Source organism: Phacochoerus africanus, chromosome 3 (genome assembly GCF_016906955.1).
Source record: "Phacochoerus africanus isolate WHEZ1 chromosome 3, ROS_Pafr_v1, whole genome shotgun sequence".
Classification (NCBI taxonomy): domain Eukaryota; kingdom Metazoa; phylum Chordata; class Mammalia; order Artiodactyla; family Suidae; genus Phacochoerus; species Phacochoerus africanus.
The window spans coordinates 182,826,743-182,851,803 of record NC_062546.1 but is presented as its reverse complement, the minus strand read 5'-3'; the positions used below and the strand labels follow the sequence as shown (position 1 = coordinate 182,851,803).

At 36.3% G+C, this 25,061-nt stretch overlaps 1 protein-coding gene across 1 annotated transcript in view; it reads left to right on the top strand.

Annotated features, from left to right (window-relative positions):
- ABCA12 (ATP binding cassette subfamily A member 12) overlaps positions 1 to 24,152 on the top strand; it is a 200,405-nt gene extending 176,253 nt beyond the window's left edge. Inside the window, exons 45-53 of the mRNA XM_047773427.1 lie at positions 1,243 to 1,447; positions 12,690 to 12,799; positions 13,096 to 13,237; positions 14,258 to 14,392; positions 17,306 to 17,409; positions 18,767 to 18,859; positions 19,492 to 19,597; positions 21,335 to 21,472; positions 23,053 to 24,152. Coding sequence (XP_047629383.1) covers positions 1,243 to 1,447; positions 12,690 to 12,799; positions 13,096 to 13,237; positions 14,258 to 14,392; positions 17,306 to 17,409; positions 18,767 to 18,859; positions 19,492 to 19,597; positions 21,335 to 21,472; positions 23,053 to 23,160 — 1,141 coding nt within the window. The 3' untranslated portion in view covers positions 23,161 to 24,152. The remainder of the gene's footprint in view (positions 1 to 1,242; positions 1,448 to 12,689; positions 12,800 to 13,095; positions 13,238 to 14,257; positions 14,393 to 17,305; positions 17,410 to 18,766; positions 18,860 to 19,491; positions 19,598 to 21,334; positions 21,473 to 23,052) is intronic.
- Positions 24,153 to 25,061: the final 909 nt, after the last annotated feature.

The following is a 25,061-nucleotide window of genomic DNA, read 5'->3' as shown; positions in this document are numbered from 1 at the left end:
GAAGTTCCCAGGCCAGAAATTAAACTCATGGCGCCACAGCAAATCCAGTCACAGCAATGACAAGCCAGATCCTTAACTGGCTAAACCACCAAGGAACTCCACCATTCTACTTTGAATACATGAAATGAATGTTTCATCTATTGAAAAATAAGACAAGTTAATAATAATGAATGAAGACAAGAGCAAAGATAGAAAAGTCTTGGGGCATATTTGAGAAATGAGTAATACAATTTGATTAGAGCATAGATTAAATGTAATGAAAGTGTAGGAGCTAAAATGTGAGACTGGAAAATTTAGAGTCTACCGATTGCTTGGTTAGGAGTGATAACTTGGATTTTATTCAATGAACAAATAGTAAGTAGTACATTAAAAGTTTTTGAACAGAAACCAACAGAATCAAATGGTATGTTAAGAGCTGTGATTTTGTGGAGATAGCGGAGATTGGAAGGGAAGAGTCAGAGACACTGGAGCAGTTTGAGGTTTCTGGATAAATCTAGGTGAGGAAAAAAAAATGAAAGCCTGTGATGGTAATAGAAACAGACAGAAAATGATCGATGACTAGCTGTTAAAAGGAATTTCCAGTGCCAGGAGACTGACTGCATGAGTGGATTTTGGAGTGGGGAAGAGTCAAAGAAAGCATTGTAATTGGAATCTCTGGGGATATCATTATAAAGGAAACTGGGACATTGGGAGGAAAATCTGAATTGGTTTGCTTTGGTATTTGTTAGGCAAGATGCTGAAGTAGGTTTGAGATTCAGTGAGTTTTCAGGGCTGATAACCATAATATGCTGGCCAGATTGTAGGTAAGACATTCACAGTAAAAAGACAATAGAATAATATTCATATTATTGATGACAAAAGAAAAAATAGGATTTTTTTTAAAGGCAATCATTGACCATGGGCTTATATAAGCATTGATTCTGTTTTCTGTTAGGAAGTTAACTCTCAGACCCAAACTAATTTCCTTGTTAAGAAATTAAGATTCTGAATTGAAATAGTGGATCCATAAGTTATTAAGGCATGGAAAGCAAAAACTGCTTCTCAATTATAACAGTGAATATTGTAAAGAGCATTCATACTAATTTTTAAGTTATTTGGGTACCATAATGCATAAAAAAAATTTTTAAAAACCTAGTATGTGATAGCACACTTTTAGTGAAGTGAGAACTCATTAAAATAGGTCAAAACTGAGTGGTACCATTTCAGAATCATTGACAGAAAATCATTGGGTCCATTTTTTAGACTCTTCTTCAGAAAATTTAATTCCTCACCTGTAATTGAGAAAATAGATGAAGATGAGGATGTGCAGGCTGAGAGATTAAGAGTTGAGAATGGTGCAAGTGAATTTGATCTGGTACAACTCCACCGTCTCACAAAGACCTACCAACTTATCCACAAAAAGATTATAGCTGTAAACAACATCAGCATTGGAATACCCGCTGGGGAGGTAAGGAACTTTGTTTTGTTTCTAAGTATGCTTTATAATGACCTGGTAAATGACAAATAAAAATCTTTATCTTTTCTTAATTCTTGCTTAGAAATATGAAAGTGAACCACTGAATATTTTGATGGCCTCTATATGTATAATTTACATCCGTTCATGTGTTACCCTAGAAGTCTTCCCTGTTGGCAGGGAGGACTCACCATCCACCAAGTCCTGAGCCCCTTCCCAAGTTACTGTCCTCCCTGGGTGAACTTGCAGTCAACAAGTCTGTGCAGGGTGCTCTTTTCTTTTTTTCTTTTCTTTATAAAATTTTTAAAAGATCAATGAACTTTATTATATTTATAGTTGTATAGCCATCATCACAACCTAATTTCACATTTCCATCTGAAACCCCCAGCCCATCCCCCTGCAACATGTCTCCTTTGCTAACCATAAATTTTTCAAAGTCTGAGTCAGTTTCTATTCTGCAAGTAAGTTCATTGCATCCTTTTTTTAGACTACACATACAAGTGATAGCATATGATGTTTATGTTTCACTGTCTGTCTTCACTTAGCATAATTTCTAGGTCCATCCATGTTGCTGCAAATGCCATTATTTCATTCCTTTTTATGGCTGAGTACTATTCCATTGTGTACATGTACCACATCTTCTATAGCCACTCCTCTGTCAATGGACATTTAGGTTGCTTCCATGTCTTGGCCATTGTATATAGTGCTGCAGTGAACACTGGCATACAGGTGTCTCTTCAAGTCATGGTTTTCTCTGGATAGATGCCCAGGAGTGGGAATGCTGGAGACTATGGTAATTCTATTTTTAGTTTTTTGGGGAATCTCCAAACTTTTTTCCATAGTGGTTGTATCAGTTTATATTCTCCCACCAATAGTGTAAGACGGTCCCCTTTCCTCCACACCCTCTCCAAAATTTATCATTTGTAGACTTTTTAATGGTGGCCATTTTGGTCGATGTAAGGTGGTACTGCGTAGTAGTTTTGATTTGCATTCCTCTAATAATTAGTGATGTTGAACATCTTCTCATATGTTTTTTGGCCACCTGTATGTCTTCTTTGGAGAACTGTCTGTTTAGATCTTCTGCCCATTTTTTGATGGAGTTTTTTGTTTTTTTGGTGTTGAGCTGCAGGTGATGTTTATCTATTTTGGAAATTAATCCCTTGTCCATCACTTCATTTGCAAATATTTTCTCCCATTCTGTGGGATGTCATTTTGTTTCATTTAGGGTTTCCTTTGATATGCAAAAACTTTTAAGTTTAATTAGGTTCTATTTATTTATTTTTGTTTTTTTTGTCATTACACTAGGAGGTGGGTCTGAGAAGATATCACTGTGGTTTATGTCAGAGAGTGTTTGGCCTATGTTTTCCTCTAAGAATATTATAGTATCTGGTCTTATATTTAGGTCTTTAATCCACTTTGAGTTTATTTTTATGTATGGTGTTAGAGAGTATTCTAATGTCATTCTTTTACATGCGGTGGTCCAGTTTTCCCAGCACCACTTGTTGAAGAGACTATCTTTTCTCCACTGTATTTTCTTGACTCCTTTGTCATAGATTAGTTGGCCATAGATGCATGGGTGTAATTCTGGGCTTTCTATCCTGTTCCACTGACCTATATTTCTATTTTTGTGCCAGCACCATGCTGTTTTGATGACTGCAGCTTTGTAGTATAGCTGAGGGTCAGGGAGCCTGATTCCTCCAGCTCCATTTATCTTTCTCAGGATTGCTTTGGCTCTTCTGGGTCTTTTATGCTTCCAAACAAACTTTAAAATGTTTTGTTATAGTTCTGTGAAAAATGCCATTGTAACTTGATAAAGATTGCACTGATTCGGAGATTGCCTTGATAGTATAGTCATTTTGACAATACTGATTGTTCCAATCCAAGAGCATGGTATATCTTTCCATCTGTATGTGTCTTCTTTGATTTCATTTCATCAGTGTCTTATAGTTTTCAGAGTACAGGTCTTCTTCAGGTAGAATTTATTCCTAGGCTAGGTATTTTATTCTCCCCCCCACCTTTTTTTTTTTTTTTTGTCTTTTTAGGGCTGCACCTATGGCACATGGAAGTTCCCAGGCTAGGGGGTCAAATTGGAGCTGTAGCTGCCAGCTTACACCACAACCACAGCAACATGGGATCCAAGCCATGACTGTGACCTACACCACAGCTCACAGCAACACCGGATCCTTAACCCACTGAGTGAGGCCAGAGATTCAACTGCTATCTTCATGGATACTAGTCAGGTTTGTTACTGCTAGCCACAAAAGGAACTCCCTAGTATTTTATTCTTTTTGATGCAATGGCAAATGGGATTGTTTCTCTAATTTCTCTTTCTGATCTTTCATTGTTAGTAACATAGAGATGCAGTAGGTTTCTGGGTATTAATCTTATGTCATACAACTTTACCAAATTCATTAATGAGCTCTAACAGTTTTGTGATAGCATCTTTAGGATTTTCAAGGTATAGCATCATGTCACCTGCAAACAGTGTTAGTTTTACATCTTCCTTTCCAATTTGGGTTAATTTTATTTCTTTTTCTTCTCTGCTTGCCATGGCTAAGACTTCTAAAACTATGTTGAAAAGTAGTGGCAAGAGTGGACATCCTTGTCTTGTTCCTGATCTTAGTGGGAATTCTTTCTTTAGCTGTGAGTTTGTCATATATGCCCTTTATTATGTTGAGGTAGGTTCCATCTATGCCCACTTTCTGAAGGGTTTTTATCAGCAATGGGTATTGGATTTTGTCAAAATCTTTTTCTGCATCTCTTGAGAGGATCATATGGTTTTTATTCTTCAGTTTCTTAATGTGATGTATCACACTATTTTATTTGTGGATATTGAAGAATCCTTGCATCCCTGGGATAAATCCCTCTTGATCATGGGGTACAATCCTTTTATTTTTATTTTGTTTAATTTTTTATTACTCAAAGAATTTATTACATTTATAGTTGTACAATGATCATCACAATCCGATTTTATAGGATTTCTATCCCACAACCCCAGCACATCCCCCCACCCCCTGTACTGTCTCCTTTAAGAACCATAGTTTTTTAAAGTCTGTGAGTCAGTATCTAAAGCTCATTCTGTCCTTTTTCAGATTCCACATGTCAGTGAAAGCATTTGATGTTGGTATCTCATTGTCTGACTGACTTCACTTAGCATGATAATTTCTAGGTCCATCCATGTTGCTAAAAATGCTGGTATTTCATTCCTTTTAATGGCTGAGTAATATTCCATTGTGTATATGTACCACATCTTCTGGATCCACTCATCTGTCGATGGACATTTAGGTTGTTTCCATGTCTTGGCTATTGAAAATAGTGCTGCAGTGAACGCTGGAGTACATGTGTCTTTGCAAGTCATGGTTTTCTCTGGATAGATGCCCAGGAGTGGGGTTAATAGATCAAATGGTAGTTCTATGTTTAGTTTTCTGAGGAATCTCCATCCTGTTTTCCATGGTGGTTGCACCAATTGACAATCCCACCAACAGTGTACTAGAGTTCCTTTTTCGCCACACCCTCTCCAGCACTTATTGTTTGTAGACTTTTTGATGATGACCATTCTGGCTGGTGTAAGGTGATAACTCAGTGTGGGTTTGATTTGCATCTCTCTAATAATGAGTGAGGTTGAACATCTTTTCATGTGGTTTTTGGCCATCCATATGTCTTCTTTGGAGAATTGTCTGTTTAGATCTTCTGCCCATTTTTTGATAGGCTTGTTTGTTTTTTTGGTATGGAGCTGCAGAAGGTGTTTATAAATTTTGGAGATTAATCCTTTGTCAGTTGATTAATTTGCAAATACTTTCTCCCATTCTGTGGGTTGTCTTTTCATTTTGTTTAGGGTTCCTTTGCTGTGCAAAAACTTTTAAGTTTAATTAGGTCCCATTTGTTTATTTTTGTTTTTACTGTCATTACTCTAAGAGGTGGATCTGAGAAGATGTTGCTGTTGTTTATGTTGGAGAGTGTTTGGCCTATGTTTTCCTCTAAGAGTTTTATAGTGTCTGGTCTTCTATCTAGGTCTTTAATCCATTTGGAGTTTATTTTTGTGTATGGTGTTAGGAAGCATTCTAATTTCATTCTTTTCCATGTGGCCATCCAGTTTTCCCAGCACAGCTTGTTGAAGGGGCTGTCTTTGCTCCATTGTATATTCTTGCCTCCTTCGTCATAGATTAGTGGGCTGTAGGTGCGTGGGTTTGATTCTGGGCTTTCTATCCTGTTCCACTGATCTATATTTCTGTCTTTGTGCCAGTACCATGCAGTTTTGACGACTGTTGCTTTGTAGTATAGTCTGAAGTCCGGGAGCCTGATTCCTCCAGCTCTGTCTTTCTTTTTCAGGATGTCTTTGGCTATTCTGGGTCTTTTGTGCTTCCAAATAAACTTTAAAATATTTTGTTCAAGTTCTGTGAAAAATGTCCTTGGTAATTTGATAGGGATTGCATTGAATCTGTAGATTTCCTTGGGTAGTATAATCATTTTGATAATATTAACTCTTCCAGTCCAAGAGCATGGTATGTCTTTCCATCTGTTTGTGTCATCTTTGATTTCTTTCATTGGCATCTTATAGTTTTCAGAGTACAGGTCTTTTGTCTCTTTAGGTAGGTTTACTCCTAGGTATTTTATTCTTTTGGATGCGATGGTAAATGGGATTGCTTCCCTAATTTCTCTTTCTGCTCTTTCATTGTTAGTGTATAGAAATGCTGTCGATTTCTGTGTATTAATTTTGTATCCTGCGACTTTGCCAAATTCATGGATTAGCTGCAACAGTTTTCTGGTAGAGTCTTTAGGATTGTCTAGGTATAGTATCATGTCTTCTGAAAATAGTGATAGTTTTGCTTCTTCTTTCAAATTTGGATTAATTTTATCTCTTTTACTTCTCTGAGTGCTGTGGCTAGGACTTTCAAAACTATATTGAATAGTAGTGGCAAGAGCAGACATCCTTGCCTTGTTCCTGATCTCAGCGGGAATTCTTTCAGCTTTTCACCATTGAGAATGATGTTCGCTGTGAGTTTGTCATGTATGGCCTTTATTATGTTGAGGTAGGTTCCCGTTATGCCCACTTTCTGAAAGGTTTTTATCAGAAATGGGTGTTGGATTTTGTCAAAGGCTTTTTCTGCATCTCTTGAGAGGATCATATGGTTTTTATTCTTCAGTTTGTTAATGTGGTGTATTACACTGACTGATTGATTTGTGGATATTGAAGGACCCTTGCATCCCTGGGATCAATCCCACTTGATCATGATGTATAATCCTTTTAATGTATTGCTGGATTCAGTTTGCTAGTATTTTGTTGAGGATTTTTGCGTCTATGTTCATCAGTGATTTTGGCCTGTAATTTCCTTTTTTTTTTTTTTTTTTGTGGTATCTTTGTCTGATTTTGGTATCAGGGTGATGATGGCCTCATAGAATGAGTTTAGGAGTGTTCCTTGCTCTACAATTTTTTGGAAGCGTTTCAGAGGGTAGGTGTTAGCTCTTCTCTAAGTGTTTGATAGAATTCACCTGTGAAGCTATCTGGTCCTGAGCTTTTGTTTGTTGGAAGGTTTTGTTTTGTCGTCTTTTTAGGACTGCACCCACAGCATATGGAGGTTCCTAGGATAGGATCCTAATTGGAGCTGTAGCTGCTGGCCTATGCCTTAGTCACAGCAATGCCAGACCCAAGCCACATCTGTGACTTACACCACAGCTCACAGCAACACCAGATCCTTAACCCACTGAGTGAGGCCAAGGATCGAACCTGCATCTTCATGGATGCTAGTCACATTTGTTTCCACTGAGCCACGATGGGAACTCCAGGAAGTTTTTTTTGTCACAGTTTCCATTTCAGTACTTGTGATCGGTCCATTCATCATTTCAATTTCATCTTGAAAGATTGTACTTTTATAAGAATTTTTCCATTTCTTCTAGGTTGTCTGTTTTATTGGCATATAGTTGCTTGTAGTAGTCTCTTTTGATCCGGTGTATTTCTGCGATGTCCATCGTAAATTCTCCTTTTTCATTTCTAATTTTATTGAATTGAGTCCTCTCCTTTTTTCCTGATTGAGTCTGGTTAAGGGTTTATCAATTTTGTTGATCTTTTCATAGAACCAGCTGTTAGGTTCTTTGATCTTTTCTACGGTTTTCTTCATTTCCATTTCATTTATTTCTGCTCTGATCTTTATGATTTCTTTCCTTTTGCTAATTTTAGTTCTTGTCTATTCTTCGTTCTCTAGTTGTTTTAGGTGTAGTTAGGTTGTTTATTTGGGATTTTTCTTGTTTCCTGAGGTAGTCTTGTATTGCTTAAACTTCCCTCTTAAAACTGCTTTTGCTGCATCCCATAGGTTTTGGATTGTTGTGTCTTTGTTATCATTTGCTTCTAGGTGTTTCTTAATTTCCTCTTTGATTTCTTCAGTTATCCATTGGTTGTTTAGTAGAATGACATTTAGTCTATGTTTCTATTTTTTACAGTTTTTTTTTTCTTGTTGTTGACTTTCAATTGTATAGTGTTGTGGTCGGAAAAGATGTTTGATATGATTTCAGTTTTATTTAATTTACTGAGGCTTGATTTGTGGCCCAGAATGATCTATCCTAGAGAATGTTCCACGTGCACTTGAGAAGAATGTGTATTTGGATGCTTTTGGATGGAATATTCTATAAATATATATTAAGTCCATCTGGTCTAATGCATCATTTAAGGCCTTTGTTTCCTTGTTAAATTTCTGTCTAGAGGATCTGTCCATTGTTGAAAGTGGGGTTTTAAATCCCATGCTATTATTGTGTTATTGACAATTTCTCCTTTTAATGTTGTTAGCAGTTGCCCTATATATTGAGGTGATCCTTTGTTGGGTGCATATATATTTACAATTGTTCTATCTTCTTCTTGGATTGATCCTTTGATTATTATGTAATGTCCTTCTTTGTTTATTATAATATTATTTATTTTAAAGTCTATTTTTTCTGACATGAGTATTGCTACTCCAGCTTTCTTTTGATTTCTGTTTGCAAAGAATATTTTCTTTCATCCTCTCACTCTCAATTTGTATGTCCTAGAACTGAAGTGCATCTCTAGAAGATAGTACATATATGGGTCTTGTTTTTATATCCATTCAGCAATTGTATGTCTATTGGTTGGGCCATTTAGTCCATTTACATTTGAGTTAATTATTGATATGTATGTTCTTATTGCCATTTTATTGTTGTGGATTTGTTTTTGTTGATCATTTTTCTTCTCTTCTCTTGTTCTTCTCTTCTCTTTAGTTTTTTGTGTTTGGATTTCTTTTTCTTATTTGTGTATGTATCTATTGTAGATTTTTGGTTTGCAGTTACCATGCGTGAAGTGTTTTTTTATGATTTTTATTTTTTTTCCATTGTAGCTGATTTAGAGTGGTCTGTCAATTTTCTACTGTACAGCAAAGTGACCCAGTCCCACATACATATATACATTCTTTTTCTCACATTATCCTCCATTATGCTCCATCACAAGTGACTAGATATAGTTCTCAGTGCCATACTGCAGGATCTCATTGCTTATCCATTCCAAAGGCAATAGTTTGCATCTATTAACCCCAAATTCCCCATCCATCCTACTCCCTCCCCCTCCCCCTTGGCAACCAAAAGTCTGTTCTCCAAGTCCATTAGTTTCTTTTCTGTGGAAAGGCTCATTTGTGCCATATATTAGATTCAAGATATAAGTGAAATCATATGGTATTTGTCTTTCTCTTTCTGACTTACTTCATTTAGTATTACAGTCTCTAGCTCCATCCACATTGTGGAAAATGGCATTACTTTGTTCTTTTTTATGCCTGAGTAGTATTCTGTTGTGTATATATACCACTTCTTCTTAATCCATTCATCTACTGATCGACATTTAGGTGTTTTCCATGTCTTGGCTGTTGTGAATAGTGCTGCAATGAACATACAGGTGCATGTGTCTATTTCAAGGAAAGTTTTGTCCAGATATATGCCCAAGAGTTGGATTGCTGGGTCATATGGTAGTTCTATATTTAGTATTCTGAGGTACCTCCATACAACAGTGGTTGTACCAAATTACATTCCAGCCAACATTGTAGGAGGGTTTCCTTTTCTCCACACCCCCTACAGCATTTGTTATTTGTGAACTTATTAATGATGGCCATTCTGACTGGTGTGAGGTGGTATCTCATGGTAGTTTTGATTTGCATTTGCATTTCTCTAGTAATCAGTGATATTAAGCACTTTTTCATGTGCTTGTTGGCCATCTGTATATCTTCTCTGGAGAAATGTCTGTTCAGGTGTTTTGTCCATTTTTCTATTGGTTGTTGGGTTTTTTGCTGTTGAGTTGTATAAGTTGTTTGTATATTTTAGAGATTAGGTCGTTGTCAGTTGCATCATTTTGAAACTATTTTCTCCCATTCTATAAGTTGTCTTTTTTTTTTTTATGGTTTCCTTTGCTGTGCAAAAGCTTGTCAGTTTGATTAGGTCCCATTAGTTTATCTTTGCTTTTATTTCTGTTGCTTTGGGAGGCTCATCTGAGAAAACATTTGTAAGGTTGATGTCAGAGAATGTTTTGTCTATGTTCTCTTCTAGGCATTTGATGGTGTCTTGTCTTATGTTTAAGTCTTTAAGCCATTTGAGTTTATTTTTTGTGCATGGTGTGAGGATGTGTTCCAGTTTCATTGATTTACATGTGGCAGTTTTCATAGCACCACTTGCTGAAGAGACCATCTTTTTCCCATTTTATATTCTTGCCTCCTTTGTTGAAGATTAATTGATCATAGGTGTCTGGGTTTATTTCTGGGTTCTCTATTCTGTTCCATTTGTCTGTATGTCTGTTTTGGTACCAATACCACACTGTCTTGATTACTGTGGCTTTGTAATACTACAGTCTGGGAGAGTTATGCCTGCTGCATGGTTTTTGTTCCTCAGGATTGCTTTGGCAATTCTGGGCCTTTTATGGCCCCATATAAATTTTTGGATTGTTTGTTCTAGATCTGTATAAAATGTCGTGGGTAAGTTAATAGGGATTGCATTGAATGTGTAGATTGCTTTGGGTAGTATGACCATTTTTATGATATTAATTCTTCCAACCCAGGAGCATGGAATATCTTTCCATTTCTTTGAATACTCTTTAATTTCCTTGATTAATGTTTTATAGTTCTCAGCATATAAATCTTTCACCTCCTTGGTCAGGTTTATTCCCAGGTATTTAATTTTGGGGCGATACAATTTTAAATGGTATTGTATTTTTGTATTTCCTTTTTCTTTTCTTTTCTTTTCTTTTCTTTTCTTTTCTCTCTCTCTCTCTTTTTTTTTATTTTATTTTTTTATTTTTTTTTTGCTTTTTAGGGCTGAATTCACAGCATATGGAGGTTCCCAGGCTAGGGATCCAATCTGATCTATACCGCTGGCCTGCACCACAGCCACAGCAATGCAGGATCCAAGCCACATCTGCGACCAACACCACAGCTCACGCTGGATCCTTAACCCACTGAGTAAGGCCAAGGATCGAACCTGCAACCTTATGGCTCCTAGTTGGAGTTTTTCCAATGTGCCAAGGCAGGAACTCCTGTATTCCTTTTCTAATACTTCAATGTTAGTATACAGAAATGCTACCAATTTCTGAGTGTTAATCTTGTGTCCTGCTACTTTGCTGAATTCGTTGATCAATTCAAGTTGTTTTTGTATGGAGTCCTTAGAGTTTTCTATATATAGTATCATGTCACCTGCATAAAGTGACAGTTTTACCTCTTCTCTTCCAGTTTGGATACCTTTTATTTCTTTTGTTTGTCAGTTTGTTGTGGCTAGGACTTGCAATACCCATGAAGTTTTGATATCGAAGTCTACATATATACAAGATCGTTTTAAGTTTTTGGTCTCTTAATTGCAAATTCATCTCCAGTATCCTGCATTCATATCCTCCTCTTCTCACAATTTCTGATTTTGTTAGCATATTTGTGTGTTGATGATTTCCTTCCTTTGCTATATGTATGCCTTTACTGGTGAGCTTTGTCATTTGTAAGGTTTTTGTTTCTAGATGTGGCCTTTTCTTTTCCACCTAGAGAAGTTCCTTTATTATTTGTTGTAAAGCTGGCTTAGTGGTCCTGTGCTTTATCTTGCGCTGCAGATCAATGGAAGATCCTAGAAAAGGGATGGCGTGGCATATAAAACACAAGAGACTCTTTTGCATTTTAAAAGTGGGGACCAGGAGGCACTCTGTTTCTCTGAACAAAGGCCCCTAGACTTTAGCCCACAAGACTTTTATTAGGGAAAGTGACATGTTTAGATTAGTGAGCAAGAGTAGGCATAGTGAGTGTCGAAGCTATCTGTTAGTGAGATTTAGGGAGACTACTAGCATAAAAGCCACAGGTGTATACATCTAGGATATAGTGCAGCTGCCTAAAGAACAACATAGTTAATGTATAAGCCCCTTATTTTATTTTGACAGGAGACTTTGCAATTTAGAGTTCTGCGTCAGCAGACATGCTTATCTGGGTTTTGCCATCACAAGCATTCCTTGGCTTATCATGCTTTTGCTCTAAGTTTGCTTTCTTCAGAGTTCAGCGGTTCAGTGGTCTCCAACAGTCCTGAATTCTCTTAGTTTTTCCTTGTCTGTAAATCTTTCAATTTTTCCTTCAAATCTGAATGAGAGTCTTGCTGGGTAGAATAACCTCTTGGTTGGAGGTTTTATCCTCTCATTGCTTTAAGTATATCTGGCCACTCCCTTCTGGCCTGCAGAATTTATGCTGAAAAATCAGCCGATAACTTGATCAGGGTTCTCTTGTATTTTATTTGTTTCTTTTCCCTAGCTGCTTTCAATATTTTTTCTTTGTCTTTAATTTTGGTTAGTTTGATTAATATGTATCTCAGTGTGTTCCTCCTTGGGTTTATTTTATATGACCACCCACCTGGGTGTGGGGTCACTTAAGGTCTCTTAAATCACATAATCCCCCCCTACCATCTCGATGTGGCCTCCACTTTGTCTTCTGGAGTATCAAATCTTTTTTTTTTTTTTGATAGCCTCCAGTCTATTTGTTGAAGGCTATACAGCAGTTGGTTGTGATTTCATTGCTTTTATAAGAGAAGGTGAGCTCCAGTCCTTCTAATCCACCATCTTAATCCCCAGCATGCTATTTTCAACTCTTAGTTTCCATGCCTTTTTGAAAGAGAGCATAAAGACATTAGTTGTCAGAAGCAAATTCCTAGACTGGCATTTGTATTCAAATTCAAATTATTGCTGTTTTCATGGAAGCAAAAAATTTACATCTTTTTTTTTTTCCCTCCTTTAAACCAGTGCTTTGGCCTTCTTGGGGTAAATGGAGCAGGAAAGACCACCATCTTCAAGATGCTTACTGGAGACATAATTCCTTCAAGTGGAAACATTCTGATCAAAAATAAGGCTGGGTATGAAAAACAAATGCTTCAAATTACCAAACAAACCTAATTAAGTGAGAAAAATAATTAAAATGAACTATTTGTTATGTTGTGGTTATATTATTAAATCCTTAAGGGAAAGAAAGCTGTTCAAGTGAGTGAAAATTTTTAAACTGTTAAGTGTGACTAGGATGGTGGGATTGTTTTAACTTTTTACCAGAATCACCAGTCACCATGACCAAAATAGAGCTACTCTCCCAACATTTGAGGACTAGGAGGGAAACATCTTCTGAAACTAATTTGTGTTTTTGATTCTCTCAATTCAGATCTCTGGCTCACGTTGACTCTCACAGCTCATTAATTGGCTACTGTCCTCAGGAAGATGCCTTGGACGACCTGGTAACTGTGGAAGAACATCTGTATTTCTATGCTAGGGTACATGGAATTCCAGAGAAAGATATTAAGGAAGTAAGTACAAATGTGAAAAACAAGTTCATTTAAAAACTATTATTGTTTCTCCTTCCCATCCACTCACCCTCAAGACCAAGTTGACATTTGGAAAACTATGACATTTTTCTCCTGACAGTGACAATGGACACAGTATTAGTTTGATTGTGTATGTTATATGCAAACCCATAAACTCAGCTTTAGAGACATCTTGACCCATGTTTGTTCAGTTACCTTTTAAAAACTATCAAATAAAGAATGGCATTTGCCTTAGGATCTGGGTTTAGCCTTGGTTGTTGATGCCTGTACATAATTTAGTGTTCAGATAGGTATTGAAACGTAGAATAACCTACAAACTGCCTAAGTAAAATAGAATAGCTTCCAATTTGATTTTTTAATGTGGTTTTTGTTCCTCACTACAATTATTTGTCTTTTTAATGGAATGGCTAACCCTCAGGCCAGTTTTCTCTATTTTTGCAACCCTCAGGGACTTGTTGAAGTCCTCCTAGGATTCCACTATTTTTCAAGGCTATTTAATTACAAAAATAGCCTCAAAAATAGCCTCAAAAACCCAAGATTCCTAAATTAATACACCAAAGTTTTGATACTGGGTCAGCTTTAAATAGACCTAAAGCTTTCTGACAACTCAACCCATAGTAAGAAAGATGAAACAGTGATGACAATCAATAAGAAAGCTGCCTTGTGAAGGGATGAATTCTATTTAAGCTCTTTGAAGCTTTACAAGGAAATCCTGTGTTAATGCAACAGAAAGAACAATTGTAAATACACACACATGTACTTGGGGAAAAAAAAAATCCCATAGAACAAGCCACCACAGAATTGCTTTTATTTCTTTAAATGAACTATTAATTGTTAAGTGGGCCTTTGAAAATAAAACTAAAATTTATGTTGAATTTAAAATTTAAATTTGGGTGTTATGTATTTCTTCATGAGTAGGTTTGTTTTTTTTTTTTTCTCCACTTAATGCTTTAAGAGTTTTGGCAAAGGAAAATCAACCTAAGACTTATTTTCCACCCACAGACTGTTTATAAGCTCCTTGGGAGACTTCACCTGATGCCCTACAAGGACAGAGCTACCTCTATGTGCAGTTACGGCACAAAAAGAAAATTGTCCACTGCACTGGCCTTGATAGGGAAACCTTCCATTCTGTTGCTGGTAAGAGAATCATTGTGAACAAGGCTGCTACATAATTAGAACCACACATCTAATTGTATGTGTAACATTTCATTATCATTAATGCAATAAGCATTTATTGAGGTCTTACTATGTGGTGGTTATTTTGCAGAGCGCTTTACACACACTGTCTCGTTAAGGGAATGTATATCAGCAATAAGTTGTTGCCACAACAGTATGCCCTCAAAAATGTTTTAGTCTGAGGCTGTGGCTCAGTTGCTTTCAGAGGAAACATGGGAATAAGAAGTAGCTGAAACAAGTTCAGGATATTCCAATGAGTGAGTAAAATTATGACAATTAGATTCGCAGTGATTGAAGATATCAGTTCTATTAGTAGTTGATCAGATAAACTAACACATTCTCCAACTTTTACCAAAAAGTAAATATGCATTGTTAGGACAGTGTGTTGTGCTAAAAGGTTATTTCCTTGTTGCTTAAAAATAGGAGTTACCTAGCCTGGGATGCAATTGACAATATGTCATTCTATTTTATCTGAATTTTTTGGAGGCAAGAAATACATGCCACATTTACATTTTGATTAAGAGCTGAAAAAATTAAATTGATCACCTGGAAATATAAATTACACTAGACGTGACATAGCATTCTGCTCCCCAGGCCAAACATTATGAGAAGTGTTTATTTCAGAGCAATAAGCTTGCCCTTATTTTGGAAGATCCTCTTCATTCAAGGACTTACAATGTCCAAAAGAGGCTTAACTATATGCAATAAAATCACCAGATATAAATCACCACATTATTCCAGGGATTAAGTAACATAGAGGACCAAATCATTTGAATCGCCCAGACAGAGTAATGCACAACCCATCTTTCTGTAATACCGGAAGCTGATAATACATTATATTCCTGCCAATCGATGCTCATAATGGAATTCAATTGTTTAAGTGTCCCTTAAATTGAAGAAAACAATTCTTAGGCACCCCTGTGAGATAATAAATGTAAAGCACTCTAAAATGTTAAAAGCTCTATGCAAATATTGGGTATTAATGAGATGAAGTGAAATCAGGCTATAAGAGAAAGATAATTGTATTTTCTTTTATATGCATTTACTATACACGCCATTGTCTTCAAAACAGGAACAATGACAGGATAACCTTTATTGTTTCCCCAAATTAACACTCATTTCTTTCTTTAAATTTAATCCCTTGCTATAAAAACAGAACTCTGGCAGCCTATATGCATATTTCCCATTTCAAATATACATTTTTAATTTTTATGTAATCTTGACCCCATAATTTTTCTTAAATTATCTGTCAGGATCTATTATTGCTTGTTTAAGTTTTCCATTGATACATTTCTAATTTTATGTCTGAACAATTTTTTTTATATATAATGATTTTTATTTTTTTTCCCTTATACCATATGACCCAGCAATCCCACTATTGGGCATATATCCATACAAAACTTTCCTTGAACAATTTTTTAAAACATCATATACCTTAAAATATAATTTAGGAGTTCCCACTGTGGCTTAGCAGGTTAAGGATCTGACGTTTGCTCCATGAGGATGCAGGTTTAATCCCTGGCCTTGCTCAGTGGATTAAGGATCTGGTGATGCTGCAAACTGAATGTAGGTTGCAGATGCAGCTTTATCCAGTGTTGTTGTGGCTGTGGTGTAGGCCTCAGCTGTAGCTCTGATTCGCCCCTAGCCTGGGAACTTCCATATGCTGCAGATGTGGCAGTAAAAAAAAAAGTAGTTATAGTAATAACTTATATGGGAAAAAAGAATAGCTGTATGTATATGTATAGCTGATTTACTTTGCTATAAACTTGAAGCTAATACAACATTGTAAATCAACTATACCATAATAAATTGTTTTAAAAATAATACTAGTAAGCAGTAAAAAAGAATGAACTATTGATACATACAACAATTTAGATCAATCTCAAGGACATTATGCTGAGTAAAAAAAAAAAAAGCCAATTTCCAAAGGTCATATAGTATATGGTTCAATTACTATAACACTCTCAAAACAAAATTTTACAGGAATGGAAAAAAAAATATGTGCTTTCCAAGGATTAGGGACCATTGGGGAAAGGTACTGGGTGTGACTAAAAAAACACAGAACAAGGGAGATCTTTGTAATAATACAGCTGTCTGAATCTTGATTAAGGTGGTGGTTATACAAATCCACGTGTGATAAAATGACAACTATATAACCCATTGGACCAATCTCAAACTCTTGGTTTTAATACTGTACTACATGTAACTATATATGTTGTAATCACTGGTAATTGGGCAAAAGGCAAACAGGACATCTCTGTATTATCTTTGCATCTTTCTATAAATTTCTAATTATTATCAAGTAAGATAATAAAATTTGGTTAAATAATTTGTATCTTTCTATTTGGCAATTTCTGCAAATTTTTTTATTTCTGCAAGGAGTATTAAATTTCAATTAATAACATAAAACTAAAAATACACCTCAATCATAATAACAAAAACATCAGATTGCATTCTCTGTGCTTCACATAAGACATTATTCACTCGTAGCCACAATTTTGCCATTAGGAGCAAGATAGCAATCTTGTTGATGGAGCTTCAAATACATATGTGACAATGTAGTAGTAAATGTAGAAACTCTTGCTTTGTCAGTAATTGAAGCAGAATTTTTTCCAGAGAAATGTAAGAAACAAGTATAAAGGAACAGGGTGTCAACTTCAGTGAGACACTTTTTAAAACAGATTGACAATTTTAAATGGTTAATTTTGAGCTTTTTGACAGCCGCAGAAAGAAGCCTATTAAGTATAATACAAGTTAGTCACAGGAACTCAAAAAGTGATTTCTGTTCTAAGTAAGGGAGGTGCAATGATTCATGTAAAGAACCCCATCAAAATTTAATTAATTTGATAAATTCTTCTTGTAACTTCTATTAAGGATGAGCCAAGCTCTGGGATGGATCCTAAGTCAAAACGGCACCTCTGGAAGATCATTTCAGAAGAAGTGCAAAATAAATGCTCAGTCATACTCACTTCTCACAGGTAAATAGAGTGCGGGAACTTTAATCAGATGACACAATGTTAGGATGATAGACGGGGAAAGGTAATCCTGTGCAATGTACATCGATTATGAATGTCCGCAATTGAACTATTTTGTTCTCACAGTCACGGGAGCAAGTCAGAAAGGTACCGTGGTGAGACTCCTGCTCCTCTGGTGGGACAGGGCCTAAGCAATCTTTTAAAAAACAAATTTCTGGTGACTTATGGCCCTCCTAACTCAACTACGACTCCCTATTACCTATCACATATAGTTCAGCATCCCTCAGCTTAGGATGCAAGGCCTTTTATTATGTGGCCTCATCTGAATTTCCCGTATTTTTTCACTACGAAACCCTCTCTTATCAGTCAGTCTGAGCAACTCCCAGTTCTACAGATACTCACTGCCCCCTCGCATCATCCTGCCCTTTCTTCAGCTGTGCTTTCTCCTGGAGTTGGTCTTTTCACAAACTCTACAATTTCTAATCCTACTAGTCCTTTAAGAAATAGTTCCTGCATGAAGTAGGCCCTTCCAAACAATTAAGTAAAAAAGCTACCAAAGCATCTTCTTTCTTTTTTTTCTTTTTTTTGGCCGCCCCCAGGCAGGGCATGGACCAGATCCAAGCTGCAATTACGGCAACAAAGGATCCTTTAACCCATTGCAGAGACGCTGCTGAATTCTACTACTAATGCATTTTATCTGTGCCTTTTTAATAAGTTGACCTTGAAAGGTTCATCCTTTCAGTATAATTATCATATAGTATTAAAAGGACTAGATATGTTTAGAATCAAGAGACTTGTTTACATCCTATATCCTAGCCTTACCCTAGCACGCTGTATGTCCTGAAGCCAATTATTTAATTTCCATTAACTTTCGTATTAAGTGGACATGGTGATACCTAAGATTGCCTTCAGTTATCATAGTCCAAGAAATAAATTAGAATTATGTAATCAATTACAGGTTAACTAGTTACAATAAAAAAAAAAAAGCCAACCGAATATGGAGTATAAGGCATAATGAAAAAAGCCTAATAAGCCTAATATTATTTTGGAAACAAAATGTGCCAAAATGTAGTTCTTGAGTCAAAGTGTCAAAGCACTTACAAGAAATACTGTGATTGATAAAATGGGCTTTCCAGGTAAGAGAGACGGCCTCAAATTTGAGAAGAAACAGTCATAAACTCTATGTGAAGACATTTAATTTACATTAAAAGATTTTTTTGTTGTTCTGCAGGGGAAAAGACATTTTAGGGAGTTCAAACAGTATTTCTTAGGTGCCATAATGAAAAAGTTAAGCCTATGCTTGTGAACTTAAAACCCAGTTTTCTGTGCTCAGAATGCTGATGTGATTCTGTCTTTTCAGCATGGAAGAATGTGAAGCTCTCTGTACCAGGTTGGCCATTATGGTGAATGGAAGGTTCCAATGTATTGGATCATTGCAGCATATTAAGAGCAGGTGAAGAAGAAATGCGTTCTTTCACACATGAGTAGCATAGTCAATCCCACAGTACCATACTCGCCTTCAAAGATTATCTCAGTAGCCTATCTTGCAATGTGTAGTAAAACTGGAATAGAGAAGCATTTGACTCATGCTTGACTCAAGCATTGACTCATCTTAAAGTTAATTTATCATACTGAGGATTGAATTTTTTTTAATTAATAGCCTGTTGATGTATTGTTTATTTTTAAAAACCTCAGTGACTTGAATCTTTACAGTTGACACCAAATCTCCAATAACTTGCCTCTCAAGATCTTCTTTGTTTTAAATTAGAAAGTATTTAAGCCCAAGAAATTGACATCAGTTACTAATTCATGGATTCCAAAGAAAGCCAAGATTTTATATTTTCTTTTCTAAAGCAGCTTTTGTCCAAAAGATCTGACTTTGTATAGTGGTAGAAATAAAGAAAAAGTCATGGCAGTGTACTGTTTCCACTTTGCAACATGTTCCGAACTTTTATGGCAAAATGATAGTCTTTCTACAGGAAAAGGGACTATAATGGTCGGCTTGGGTCTTGTTTCATTATCTAGAATTCCAGGGAGCTCTTTCAGCAAAACATAACTCATGTCATATTTTGCACTTCTTTCTAGGTTTGGACGAGGATTTACTGTCAAAGTTCACTTGAAGAATACCAAAGTGAGCATGGAGGCCCTCACAAGGTTCATGCAGCTGCACTTTCCAAAAACATACTTAAAAGTAAGAGACTGCCCTGCCTTTTTATCTTGACTGGTTTTGACAGTCATAATCTAATATCTTAGTGGATGTTTATTTATTTCAAGGTGACCATAGCTTTATTATTTGTCTTAATATATTTATTAGTTCAAGATGCTTAAGATACTCTGAAGCATACTTAGTATGAAAATAAAATTTTCAAAGTAGCTATATATTTTTGTAGGGACTTAAGAGTAACACAGTCCTTTTACATACCTTTATTTCTTCATCACAAAGACTTTATGACCATATTGTATTAGTTTTCAATTTGTATACTTAACTAGTTTATTAGTCATATATGTTTCGGAACTGAGGGATGACAGATACGTATGACCAAGAGTATTTCTTCCTAGAATAAAAAAATTACAGAGTTGTTCCAAAATGTCACAGCTAGAAGAGATTATCTCCTCTGCTTTCCTCATTTGAAAGATAAGCACACAAAGTTTTGAGCAGAGTTGCTTGGAAATTGTGTTCTTAAATCCCTTGCTAGCTGAAACATTGCTCAATTAATTCCATCTTGCAGATATGTATATCAACAGGATGAACACACACAGATATTTGCATATAAATCTCACATAGTACATATTTAAGTGCACTTGAAAAAGTTGTCATTATAGCATCTTTGATGTGCAGGTAACTTATACAAGATGATTATACCAAATGATAGTGTAAAAGGAAAGCAGGTGTGGTGTGATGAAGAGAAACTGCTTCAGAAAAGCAAGGTGTTAAAGATACTCCAAGGAAATAAGAATAGATTACAAAGTTTATGGTAATACTGTGAACTAAATAAATTGAAAAGAATTTTTTTTTTTGTCTTTTTGCCATTTCTAGGCCCACTCCCGCGGCATATGGAGGTTCCCAGGCTAGGGGTCGAATCGGAGCTGTAGCCTCCGGCCTACGCCAGAGCCACAGCAACGCGGGATCCGAGCCACGTCTGCAACCTACACCACAGCTCACGGCAACACCAGATCCTCAACCCACTGAGCAAGGGCAGGGACCGAACCCGTAACCTCATGGTTCCTAGTCGGATTCGTTAACCACTGCGCCACGACGGGAACTCCTGAAAAGAATTTTTTAAAGAATTTTAGATTGAGTTAAGAAAGAGTGTGGCATTATTTAAATGAAATGCCTCCTAGACAATGCTTTTGAAATCTGGCAACTTTAGCCAATATAAATTGAATAGCCAATCCTTAGTCTTTTATAACAATTCTAACATTTAAAACAATGGAATTTCTGAAAATGATCTCTGAAAAAGCTTATGTCAGCTAAGCATCCTCTGACATCTGCAATTCCATTCCACAATATTTTTTTCTAGTCAACGCTATAATGACTTTATAAGTGTGCATGAATGTAGAATGTTTTGAAATTTTCATTAGCTTTTTAATTTGTTTTCTCTGTGACATTCGTGAAACTTTTTACCTAATCTTCGAATGCTGTTAGTTTCAAAACATACCCTTTATTTACACTGTAGTATCGTTTTCAGTGGAATGAATTTCAATATATTCTGAGCTCTTGGTTAAGTTATGTCTAGTCAAGCCTTTATTACCAAACATTGTCAATCTTCGAATGCTGTTAGTTTCAAAACATACCCTTTATTTACACTGTAGTATCGTTTTCAGTGGAATGAATTTCAATATATTCTGAGCTCTTGGTTAAGTTATGTCTAGTCAAGCCTTTATTACCAAACATTGATAAATACATTTTTCCCTTTGGTTCCCACAGGATCAGCACCTCAGCATGCTAGAGTATCATGTACCGGTCACAGCAGGAGGAGTAGCAAACATTTTTGATTTGCTGGAAACCAATAAGACTGCTTTAAATATCACAAATTTCTTAGTGAGTCAGACTACTCTGGAGGAGGTAAGTTGGATACCATGATCCATATGTACAACATCACATGAATTGTTATACCTTCTGATTATTGCTTTTTTTTTTTTTTCTGTCTTTTTACCATTGCTTGGGCCGCTCCCACGGCATAAGGAGGTTCCCAGGCTAGGGGTCGAATCAGAGCTGTAGCCGCTGGCCTACACCAGAGCCACAGCAACACAGGATCCGAGCCACGTCTGCGACCTACACCACAGCTCATGGCAACACTGGATCCTTAACCCACTGAGCAAGCCCAGGGATCGAACCCGCAACCTCATGGTTCCTAGTCGGATTCATTAACCACTGAGCCACAACGGGAACTCCTGATTATTGCTTTTTAATGGCATTCAGTTTGTTTTTAATTGACGCAATATCTAATTTTGTACCTGAAAAACTTAGCTTAATTTATTCCTAAGTGCATTTTGAGATGTTCAAAAAAAATGTGAAAAGCATTAACTATTTTTTATGGAGAAAAGAAGTTTTTTTCCTTCTATAAGACATCTGTACCCATCGGTTACATGAACATGTAAAGCAATAATTATTTTCACCTACAAAACAAATAGCTGTTAATACTTTCCTCATTTTCTCCTTGGAAGGTTTCTTAAATAACATTTCTATTGATTGGCTCCCTGGATTAGGGGAGGGTGAGAATATCTAGTGAGAATATGGTGCCAAAGCCTTAGCTCCGTTAGATTCAGGCAACCAGAATGGTAAATGTAGCATTCGTTTGTTTCGTTCATCTGTCTTAATTATATTTATATTCAATAACTCGAGGCTTCATGGGGCATCCTTCGTCATCTTTGCACTGTTTTAGTTTTATACAGTTCAACTAATCTGATATATAGAACATTTGATTGTACTTGTCACTGGAATGGATCTGAAAGTGTGGCTATAGAGGCCTCTGAATAATGCTGCATGTTATAGACAATTTTTTAGGGGGAGTTAAGAAAATTATAGCTTTGCCAACACAAAAGATTTATCCCTTGACTTGTAACCAATAGCGAGCATCAGGTCTGGCACAAAATAGACTATACTTTCTAGATGAATCTATGACTAATAGAATTAATGATTTTAAACAAAGTCATAAAGGACTGCCTGTTAAATAATCAGTTGACTGAACGTAATGTTAATGTGAGCTTTCTATACAAATTTTATTTTAGTGCATTAACTCTTAAAACTAGTGAAATTTCTCAAACAGCAGCATCATACGAACATTTGATAAGGGCTTGGGTTGGGCTGCTTGTTTATACTTGGAAGATATTGTTGCAGATCATATATATGCAAATATTTGGCTGAATATATTCATTATCACTTTAGATTTATATTTTTATTGTAAATGTAGTTATAGTTGTAGATATAGATATTATTTTCAGACCCCAGTTAAATTTCAATATCTGAAGGAAGGACTGCTAGTGAGAGTGCGTGTGTATGTTTGGGCATGCCCCTGTGAAATCTAGTTTTCTTCTTATTTGCTCTCGCATTGTGTGCACGTGTGTGTATGTGTGTGGGAATTCACCTTATTTTTTCCTTTGGCTTACCAAGTACTAATGGCTTTATTTCCCTTGAAAAATCAGGTTTTCATCAACTTTGCCAAAGACCAAAAGTGCTATGAAACTGCCGATACCAGTAGCCAAAGTTCCACCATAAGCATTGACTCACAGGATGATGGGCTAGAGTCTTAGTGCCTCCAGCAAACTCAATCTCAGCAAATGGCCAATGGCTTCATTTTGAGGAAGAGCCACAGAAGATACAACTTACTTAAAGTATCTTAATTTTAAAGTATTGTATTGTAAAGTTACAGTTCTGTAAGGCTAGCCTGTTGCTACTGAAATGAATTCCTGTCTACTCAACACTGTGAGCATGCTAGTGCATATGTTGTTGATTATTATGCAAAGGTGAAACTACCTGAATGTCTTAATTTATTACTTTCAATAAAAAGGCAGCTTAAAAGGCATGGTTATTAGTAGATGAAAAGTAAGAGTGGAGAAGAAAAGGAAGGTTGTCACGGGTAGGAAGAATATGGAGAGCAAAGAAAATAATTTATTTTTAGAAATAACGGAATGAACATAATCATGAATACATGAATCTATTGTGATGTGTAAAGTGCCAAAAGCCAAATTAACATCAGCAGTAAGGAGTGGGCACAATGTCTAGAATGTGTGTGTGTGTCATTTTCAGTACCTGTAAATACACGAGGACATACTGAAGCCCCCAGAATGCCTTCTCCCAGAACGCTGCAGAAGGGCAGTTTACCCTGGTGGTAAACAGAACTTGGATGTTCTGCTGCAGTGCCTTGCCACAGTAAGGCGCAGGGCAGAGCCAGAAGCTGCTTGTTCTTGGGGGGAAATGGGCGTGTCAGCTGGGCAGATGCAAATCCTGAAAGACCAGAGAGAATTCATGTGCTGCTGGCAGACAACATTTTTTTAAGCTCTTGCAGAAGCTTCATATTCTAGGACTCTCTGCAAGCAACATTCCTGTGGAGGGGAAATGAATATGAAGGTAATTTTCATCTAATTACCCAGCTGACCTAGAATCATATATATGGCTATAAAATGGACTTTGTAATAATGCCAATTATATGGCCCTCAGGGAAGGTGGTTTATATAATATGTGTGTGTGCGTTTGTGTGTAAGTTTGCCAGCTTTGACAGAACTGTTTCCATTTTAAACATCAATAAAATCAAAATTTAATAAAAAAAATAATTCATGAAGTCATTTCATTTGTTACAGAAGAGCCAGGAACCTAAAATTGGAGTCATGTGGTCCCACGGGATCTGGCCCCTGCTTATGTCTCCACCTTCATCCCTTTCTTTTCTTCTTCTTTTTTTTTTTTTTCCATTGTCACACCCATGGGTGCCGGAGGCCAGCTCCGGCAGCCAGGGAGTGTACACTTTTCCTGAAGGAGAGGGACGCGAGTCGGCTTTTGCAACGGAGACAGCCTCTTTGTCCCTTCTTTCAGGGCGCTGGACTGCTCAAATTTTATTGGCATAAGTGGTTGATTATATAGACAGTTTCTAACTACAGATTACATCGTAGTGTTAAAAGTACATTGGTTAACTTTTACATGGTACAGCAGCCAAACATCACGTTCTAAGATCTTTATCTTAACTAAACTTAGTGAGTACAATTTAAGGGCAACTAGGTACAATACATCATGTGGAAAGGAGGAGACTCAGTACAAATCATCCCATGGCCAGTCAATCTCCACAAGTTGAAGAGGTCACAGACACAAGAATTTGTCATTCACAAATCTTGTTTTTAGACTGGTGCTTATCTTTAAAGCGTTATGGCAAGGAGACAGTGTAAGAAAATATAAACCAACTTAACTAGCTATCACTTAAAACCTTCTATAACTCATAGCTAGGTGTCTTTTGGTCATGAATAATATATGTTTAACTTCTGTGAACCTCATTAAAATCCTAACTCTAAAGTTTACTGTGTAACTAGTTAGTAGAAGAACACTATGTTTTAATTAAGTTGGATTTAAATAGGGGAAAGTCCTTCAGGATGAAATTCTTATTATATTATTGTTGTAATTTTGTTAAATCACAAATCACCACAGGAAATTAAGAATGGAAAATAAG